A 10,507-nucleotide genomic window follows, 5' to 3' on the forward strand; every position below is an offset into this window, starting at 1 on the left:
TATATCATTTTGTAGATAATAAAATTTTACATAATACAAATGAATAAAAAAATATATTTATTTATTTATCATTACCATAAATTAGTTTTATAAAAGATGAAGAATTTTAAAAGTGGATAAAAATATTTGTTAATTTATGATAGAGATAGAAATAAAGAGATTTTGAGTGGGTTGTACGTTTAAAATGTTAGAAGTTTAATTAAATTGATTTATAAGTTTAATTAAATTGATTTATATTTGTTAAATATGTTTAAAATTGATAAATTTACCAAAATATATATATATATATCATCTTCTATGAGACATACTAAAAAAAAATAGAATCATCTGTCGCCATCTAATCATCTGTCTAATGGCATACTGTACTGCACCGTACATATGCTAATATAGCCTCTAACATGGATATACCACGTGGCAATCTTCGACAATAAATAATAATAATAATAATAATAATAATAATAATAATAATAATAATAATAAATTGGTCCCATAAAGGATGGTCTGGTGGTGTAGGGGTTTGACTTGTGACGAGGATTTACTTAGTGCGCACTTTCAGGTAGCAGCTATAGTTTACACGTCATAATAATAATAATAATAATAATAATAATAATAATAAGAATAATAATAAATTGAAACTTAATGAGAAGGGTTATTAATAAGGATGATTTGGCATAATTTTGTTGGCCAAGAAATGTTTAAAAAGAGTCGATGCAAGTTTAGGCCTTGTGAGTGGAACTTCATGACCTGCTCCTCTTACTGTTACATAACTTAATCCTTCATATACTTGGCTCCACCCTCCAACCTATTTGGTTAGTTATAAACATAAATTAATATCAATATTCAATAAATAAAAAAAAAATATAGGAAAATTTGAATATATATATATATATTCTCGGCATATATTCCATTATTATTTTACATGTTTGCAAAGTTTGTCATTTACGTCATCCGACCGCACATGAAACAACTGTTGTGTGAACATGATATGTGGTCAGATGACAAAAATAACGACTTATACAAACGTGTAAAATATATTTTGTCATCAAAATAAATAATTGGGTATACGTAAATGATAGTTTTTGTAATTTTTTCCAATAAAAATAATACCTAGGAAATTCAAACTATAATTTTTTTGTTATAGTATGTTGAATTATCACTTTTCTTCTTTACATTTAAATCATGTGATGTTCGATGAGAAATTTAAACGAAGAAAAGAAAATTTTCAAATGTGCAAAATCAAATTATAATGTTAAAAGGGTACAAAGCCAAAATTTATACTTCCTCCGTCTCATATATTTATGTATCTGTTTGCTTTTTGCACAGAATTTTAGAAATATTAGTATTATATTGGAATATAGTGAGAATATAGTAGAAATGACTAAAATAACTTTATTTGTATTGTGTAATATAAATGTAATGACATTTGTGTAATATATTATAAGTTGTAAGGATATTTGTAATGTTAGATAAATAGTACAGTTACTTTAAAAAAAAAAAATTGATACTTTGTTACGAGACATATCAAAATAGAAAAATTGATAATTTCAAGAGACGAACAGAGTATAATTTTTATGATAATATAAATAAAGTACTTGTATTATAAGATAAAATGCATAAAATACTCTCTGTATAAATTTTATAGCACAATTCGCCATCATATTAATAAAAAAATAATAATAAGTATATAACCCTATTTTATTCATAGAATACTTACTTTGCATAACATGGGGTTCGGTATTTAATACTCCCTCCGTCCCATAACTAAGTATTCATTTATTTTTTGCATGTTGATTTTTGGATATTAATTAATATATCAAAACGTATTAAAAATTAAGAAAAAATTGCAAAAATTTTTGTAGTAGTGTCTTATAATACTAATATAATGACATTTGTATAAAAACTTATACAAATATAAAGATATTTTTAACGTTAAGTACAATAACGCAGAAGGTAAATGAATACCTTGTTATGAGACGGAGAGAGTACATGCAATAACAGTCACATAAGTTGTTTTTAAAAATAAAAAAACATTTATACATTTTTCAAAAAAACTAATATATTTATATATTTATTGTTTTTATATTATCTACACAATTTTTTTTTATATATTTTATGTAAATATATATGTATATTATTTTTGATTTATTGCACTTTTTCTTAGACTATTAAAGTGAGACAAATATAGTACGATATTTTCACACATTTAAATTAATCAAAACACTAGTGATATAGATGCAATTTACCAACGTGAGAGTTTATTATATGTTTGATAAATAATAATAATAAATAAATAAATAAATTTATATTTTTACTACTCAAATTTTCTCTAAAATTATCGTGTGTAATATTCTCTCATCCGCTATGATTATACTATTTTTTTATTGTCCGCTAAACTTATACTCAATTTATTTATAATAAACTATTTTATTCACTTATAATTTTATTATTACTATCTATTCTACTTACTCAATTACTTAACTTATCAATTATTTAATAAATTTATCATAATGCTTTCACTGTTTTTACTTATCTTATTTTTATATTTAAAATATTATTATTTTTTAACATTGATAGAGTAATATTTATCTAAACAATATAATAATTATTAAAATAAAAATAAATAAATAAACAAAGGTAAATGACTTGCCTTTTGGTTGATATACCAAGCATGCCAAGAAGTGTTGACTTTAAGGTTTAGGGCATTGAGTGAGTAACGAGTTGCACTCAGTGGCAATACAGCATCAGTGTCACCACTGCATTAATTAATTAATTAATTCCAATATTATTATTATTAACAAATTAAAATATAATAAATAAAAACTCTTTTTATGAAATTGACAAATTTTGTTATATAATGATAGTATAAATTTTAGGCTAAATTGCACAAAATTCATTTGTGGTTTCACGAAATTGCACTAAATTCCCCGTATTTTTAAAATTGCATCGAACTCCCTTATGGTTTTATAAACTCCGCGTTTAACCCCTTAGTGGTCCTTATTTAGGAGTATTTGACCTAAATACACCCAAACTGTGAATAAATTTTAAAATCTTAATTTCTAAACGTCTAAAATCAAAAATATATATATTTTTCTTATATTTAGCTTAAAGAAATAGTAAAAATAAACTCTTAAAATCTGATAAAAATAACTATTTTTTAGTATATTTATTATTTTTTTGAGACTGAATACAAGAAAAATGAATATATTTATAATTTTAGTGGTTTAGAAATTGAGATTTTAAATTTTTTTGTAATTTGGACGCATTTAGGTCAAATACCGTTAAATAAGGACCGCCAAGGTGGTTAGACACAGAGTTTATAAAACCACGAAAGAGTTTGACGCAGTTTTAGAAGTATAGGAGATTTAGCGCAATTTCATAAAATCACGGGTAGATTTTGTGCAATTTAGCCTAAATTTTATTCTATTTATATCTTTCAATTTTCTCTATTCACTGTACAAATTTATTTAATTTACCTTTTTTTTTTTATATCCGGTAGTTGAAATATAAAAATATTTTATTCAATAAAATATATAAATTTTTTCATAAAAAAATATTTAAGAAATAATATAAAAAAAACTACTTCATCCAAACAATAACACTATTGGTCAAAACAATATTAAAATTATCAAAAACTGATAATACAAAATTTACTATTTTTAAAACGTTTTGTTTGGTTATAGATTTGAGAATTAAGCTTTGGGTAAAAATAACAACAAAATTTTAAATTAAAAAATTATTTAATATGCTATAAACAAATTAATTTAATATCATGATATAAATCTAATTTTTAGTGTAACTAAAAATAAAATATTTAATTAGATATTTTTGAAAAAAATAAATAAATTGCAGATAGTATATATATATATATAATATAGGAAATTACCTAAACACCCATATTCTGATGCCTGCTTTTATAAGCTGTTGGAATATTGGTAGCATAGATTTTGGTGAATCTGCCCAGCTCCCTCTTACCGTATCACTGTCAATTAAATTAAATTAAATTAAATTGATAAATATGAGTTTCGTCCGACTGTAAAGATTTTATTTATTTTTTGCGTATTGATTTTTTCAAATTAATTATTATATTAAAATATAGTATAAATTAAAAAAAAATTATAAAAATATTTCCATTAGTGTCTTGTAATACTAATATAAGAATATTTGTAAAAAAATAATTATACAAATATAAGAATATTTTTAATATTAAGTACAATAACGTAAAGCTAAATGTGACCATTAGAAGCTTAGAGGCAGACGGATGAAAGGAATAACTAAAATGAAGTAATTATTTGATGCGATATAAATAGTTGTAATGTATTTTGAATGTAAATTTAATTTTTAATATAATATAAAAAATAAAAAACAGATGGTTGATATAATTTTTTTAGAAAAAAAATATTGAAAAAAATAATAAAAATTCTTCCAAATCCTTCCACAAACATTAGTTTTTGTCCATGAATGTGAAATGACTTGAATACCTGCAAGTTTGCCAAGGGTGAGGAATCCCTGTAGTGTTGGCATGAAGGGCATTTTGGACATCTCGCCTGTTCATATAAATTTTTGTGTACTTGACGACACATTGGTCATTCCCTCTAAATGTCCATGGCTAATAAAAAATAAAAAATCACACCCCAATATTTTTTTTAAGAAATGAAAATATTAATAAAATAAAATAATTATAATTTAAAAAAAAAAAAAAAAAAAAAAAAAAGTTACCAATGGAAGAGTTCCTAAGTCTGGGCAAACAGGGCCATATATATCGTACGGATTAATATCTCCAAACTGAGAGTAAGCTTCAGAAAGAGCGGAATAGCAATGGTCGTGAGGGAACAGAAAGGAATCCAACGGACAGGATTGATTTAATCTTTTGTAGGTGAGATCTGAGATGAGACCGTGATTCCACCAAAACTCGAACGTTCCAATGTTGTCGTGATAATCATCTATTAAAGGATTCCCTAACTAAAACACATCAAAATAAATAAATAAATATACATATATATATATATTTATTTCATATGTATATATATTTATTTCAATAAAAAAAAAAATTAAAAATTAATTACACACACAATTAGCGATGACAATTGTTAAAATATTTTACGAAAACTCTAAAGCTTATTAATCATAGTCTGTATACAAGCCGGCTGCGTAAAACAAACTTGATAGACTCAAATCTAATATATATATATATATGACGAAATCTAAATCTAAATCTAATAAATTTAAAACTAAATATCGAAAATCTCTTGACAGCCCCTCTCAAACTCGAGTGGGTCGCAGAAACTAACTTAAGTTTGACAAGCAAAATTCTTTTAAGAAATTTAACTCAAATTTAGAACTGAATTAGAATTCCGATCCGGTATACATCAAAATGTATGTATTTAATAAAAAATATTATAATAAAATTATACTAATAAATAAATAATAAATCAAGATTTTTTTTTATTTGAAATTGATTTAAAATAGGATGTTAATTTGAGTTTTTATTTAACTGGTATTGTGATATGATATTTGTAAAAAAAAAAAATAATATATTTCGAGTAGAAATTAAAATAAAACCATAGTGTTTATATTTCTTTTTTAATAACTATAAAATTAATTGTACATTATAAATATTTTTTCAATTCCATCTATTTAGTTAAATACCACCAAATATTCTTTAAATATAAGGTATTCTAGTCATTACATAAATATACCATCACCTATCAATCAATTATTATATTTTTTTAATATAATTATATTATTATAAAATATTTTTATTCTTAAATATTATTAATATATTAACAGATTAAGTTTGAATTTGGGTTGGATCCACCTTAGACTTTGGATCTAACTTCAATTCAAATAGGGTTATATAAATTAGGGTAAATTGTTTTTTTAGTCCCGTAACTGGACTCCCTTATCATATTAGTCTCGTAAGTGGAGCTTGTCGCACACTAGTCCCATAAGTGAAAAAATTTCGATGTTTTAGTCCTCCGGTGCCGAAGACGCCCGCGTGGCTCGCCGGAGGTGACGTGTCCGCCAGGTCAGCGACACCTGACGCTGACCTGGCGGACACGTGGATTTTTTTTTTATTATTTATTATTTTTTTAATTTATTTTTAAAACTTATTTTTAATTTTTTAATTTGATTTAATTTAAAAAAATAAAAAAAAAATTGAAAAAATAAATAAATCCACGTGTCCGCAAGGTGTCGCTGACCTGGCGGACACGTCACCTTCGGCGAGCCACGCGGGCGTCTCCGGCGCCGGAGGACTAAACCAGCGAAAATTTTTCACTTATGGGACTAGTTTGCGACAGGCTCCACTTACGGGACTAAAATGATAAGGGGTCCAGTTACCGAACTAAAAAAACAGTTTACCCTATAAATTATAATAAATGACTCATATCCAATTCGATATCTAAATAATTGGACTTAAACCCATTGTCGTCCCTATCCATAATATTTTATAAATTATGAGTAATTATATGACATACCAAGAAACCTTTGAAGTTGATTGTAGGATTTTTTATGCCTTTGTTGTGATCCACAATGACTTTGGATAGTTGAGGAATGTAATGCCCTATTAAAAAAAAAAAAAAAGAATAAATTTAATGATTGAAATAAAATTTAAATAATTAAATGTAATTATTAATATTATTGAATTTCATATTTCATATATGTATATATATATATATATATATATACCTGCATAACTTTCACCAGCAATATAGAATGATCTATACTTAAATTGAGGGAACCTTTCAAACCATCTTGTAAGAAATTTGTATGCATCCTTGGCTGCAAATATTAATTTAAATTAGAAAATAGGTTAAATTGCACAAAATCCACCCGTGGTTTCATGAAATTGCACCAAATCTCCATACTTCTAAAACTGCATCAAACTTCTCGTGGTTTCATAAACTTTACGTCTAACCCCCTCAGTGGTCCTTATGTAACGGTATTTGACCTAAATGCGCTCAAACTGCGAATAAATTTTAAAATCTCAATTTATAAACCCCTAAAATTACAAATATATTTATTTCTTTTATATTTACCCTAAAAAAATAATAAATATACTCAAAAATAGTTATTTTTCTCAGGTTTTAAGAGTTTATTTTTACTATTTTTTTAGGCTAAACATATAAAATAAATAAATATATTTGTGATTTTAGGGGTTTAGAAATTGAGATTCTAAAATTTATTCGTAGTTTGAGCGGTCAAATATCGTTAAATAAGGATCGTTGAGGGGGTTAGACACAAAGTTTATGAAACCACGAGGAAGTTTGACGCAGTTTTAGAAGTATGAAGAATTTGGTGCAATTTCATGAAATCACATGTGGATTTTGTGCAATTTAGCCTAGAAAATATAATATAGGATGTGTTACATGAAGAAAAAAAAAATAAAGATAAGAATACGAAAGAAATATCTATTATGTATATAAAGTTTATCCGTGTTTTAATTTAAATACATAAAAGATACTAATACATATATGTATATATATAAAGTTTATTATGAATTCAGTCATTCAATTCTATCTACCAATTTTATTTTTTATATTTTTTTCACAATTTTCGCGGTTTTTAATAAAAAAAATAATATTATTTATTTTTATAAGATATAATATTGAAATACTATGTAAATCGAAATTTAAATTTTAGTGCAAAATGAACACAATCTATATAACTTTATTCGGTATTAATACAAATGATAAAAGTTTTATGTTTGTATATGTATACATACACACATTGAGAATATTATTTTTAATCAAAAATATTTTTTTTAAAGAAGAATATCAATCAAATAATTATTTTTTAAAAATAAAATATTACGTAGATGCTCAATTTATTTATTCTTTTTAAAACTCTTTTGATTGTAAATTTTTTTTAAGGTTTTTACTATTCCAAAATAAAATAAAAATTATCAAATTAATATATTTTTAATAAAATGATGATGGAAACCCAATAATAATATAAAATATTTTTTATATATTTATATTAGAATACAAGTATGTTGACAAATTTAAAAATAAATAAATAAACCCCAATAATGTAAGAAAATGTGTAATGAATATATAAATGAAGAAGACCTGTTCTGTCGTCACCAATTCTTTCATCAGCTGAAGAATTTGAATACGAAAATCCAACGCCAGCAGGTGAATCAAGAAATAACAAATTTGCATCTGTACAAAAAAGTTCGACCGCGAATTTTCACGTCATCCAAAAAAAAAAATCAATGTTGAAATATTATTATTAGATTATTATTTTAAATAAGATAGTTTTAATTTAAATATGGATAAAATATATGGCTAGCTCATTTATATTTCAATATTGATATATGAAATACTCCTTCCGTCCAAATACAATAGTCTTGTTTACCATTTTTGTCTGTTTTAAAACAATAGTCTCATTTCCATAAATAACTATATCACTATAAAACTACTCTTATTTTTTCATTATTATTATACAATTACCACTATTTTTTACACTAATAAACTCAAAAGGACAAAAATGTCTTTTACCCGTACTTTTGTATCCACTACTAATATAATATTAATATTTCTTAAATCTCGTGTCAAACACAACCCAGACTATAATTCTGGAACGGGGGGAGTATTACTTTTATCTTACTCATTAAATACTTAAAATTTGAATATTCTATGCCCCAACCAAATTATGGCAATAAATTTGGTTTCTTGAATTTTTTGATTGGATCAGATTGGAAATTATTAAATTTTTAATTTTTGGATCAATATGTTAAAAAATAAAACAAATTTGAAACTCATAATATATTATAATTATGAGAATGTGTGATATAGCATATATTGGTTCTTATTTGAGAATTTTTTTTTTATTATTAATTATTTAATGCTTGCTTGTAAGTATTTAAATGTTAGACAATCTTGTATTGTACTTTTGTTTTGATTCTTTGGACATTATTTTTTTGACAAAAAAAATTATCTTTGTTTTTTTTTCAAAACATTTTTAAAAGGAATTAAATTATTTGGATTTTGTACTTTGTTATACAAATTCGAATTTTTCAATTCAGGTTTCAAATAATTTAATTTAATTTTTTTTACAAATTCTTTTTTATTCAAATTAGTTTGAATTTTTTCAAATTTGAACCATAATCCAAATGTTCACTCATACTTTAAATATATATATATATATAATATATAATAGGGTTTATTTACATATATTTTGCTAATACAAACACTAAAAGAAATAATATATTTGTAACGGAATTCCGTCCCTAAAGTTCACGTAGCTAACGTAATTCCATTCCTAATTCCGTCTCTAATGTCATTAGTAACGGAAAAAGTAGATTTAGAGACAAAACTATTTTGTTACAAAAATAATTTTTTCTTGTAGTGAAATATGAATTATGTAAGAAATTGTACATGAAATATGTATAATATTTACGTAAAAGCCTAGGTAATGCATATGCAATTTATAATATATCTTATAAACAATTTTTATTTTATTTTATTTTTTTTAAAAAAAAAAAGTTTATAGAAATATACCTTTGTTCCAAGAATAGGGACTCAAGGTCAAGTTTCCATCTGGCGTGGCTCGAAAAGGGCCAATCTCCTCCGAGGCGCCATAAGCAATTGAAGAACAACCCGGTCCGCCATTGAGCCACAAAACAAGTGGCTTCGACTCGGGTTTTCTGCTCGCCTCGATTAACCAATAGAACAAAGCTCGACCTTCTTTTCGGTCCACTGTGACATATCCCGAATACTGATCAAACGTTGCATTTGATGGTTGCCCGGGAAGCTTGACAATCTTGTCGCGAATTTGTTGCTTAGGAATTGGTTGGAGATCAATTGAAGTAACAACATTCGATGCGAAAAGAAGCAAAAATGTAATAGTAAGTTTTCGATGTCGAAGAGAAGAGTTGATAAGGTCTCTCATTGTGAAAATTGTTCAAATGAAATGAGTTAGGCTATTGAAGATTGTAGTTTTGGACTATTTTAAAGAGATTTAGAGAAATAATATTGGTCAAAGATTGCTAAGTTGTAATTAGTGAAGTAGAAGCTAAGGAATTATTAATGTGAAGTTGAATGTGTAAAAATGTGCAATAACACAATGTTTTGGTGTCAATGTGTAAACATTAGTTTTGGACTAAGACTGGGTTTTATGTATATTTTAATTAAACACAAAAGTGTTTCACGCAATAAATAAAATATAAAATATTTTGTGTATTTTTACTAAAACAGAAGAGAAGAGAGTATTATATAATTTACCATATATATTTATATGTATTTCCAAGAAAAGATTGGGCTATATTATTTTAAGTTTAGTTTTATTTCCTCCGTCCTAATTCAAAGATTTTTTTTTTCATTTTTATATGTCTCACTTCAAAGTATTTATTTCTAATATTAAAAAAAATAATCATACACTAATATCAAAATACTATTGAATTTTACTTAAATTACAAATATATCATTGCACATACAATTACTTTATATATAAAGTCAAATGACAAAAATATCAAAAAATTTTTATATATTTTCACTAACTAATA

The 10,507-nt window shown here is 24.6% G+C and overlaps 1 protein-coding gene across 1 annotated transcript; it reads right to left on the reverse strand.

Annotated features, from left to right (window-relative positions):
• Positions 1-378: 378 nt before the first annotated feature.
• Positions 379-9,985, reverse strand: LOC127251267 (serine carboxypeptidase-like 28). The gene is made up of 9 exons (XM_051274893.1): positions 9,504-9,985; positions 8,070-8,162; positions 6,688-6,780; positions 6,477-6,562; positions 4,717-4,959; positions 4,479-4,606; positions 3,884-3,979; positions 2,648-2,753; positions 379-802 (listed from the first exon to the last, which is right to left on the reverse strand). Exons 1-9 carry the CDS (start codon positions 9,892-9,894, stop codon positions 653-655), a joined length of 1,386 nt encoding a protein of 461 aa, XP_051130850.1. The 5' UTR covers positions 9,895-9,985; the 3' UTR covers positions 379-652.
• Between the last annotated feature and the right edge of the window lie 522 nt (positions 9,986-10,507).

The sequence above is a fragment of the Andrographis paniculata genome, unplaced genomic scaffold (genome assembly GCF_009805555.1).
Source record: "Andrographis paniculata isolate CXL003 unplaced genomic scaffold, ASM980555v1 Contig43END, whole genome shotgun sequence".
NCBI lineage: Eukaryota > Viridiplantae > Streptophyta > Magnoliopsida > Lamiales > Acanthaceae > Andrographis > Andrographis paniculata.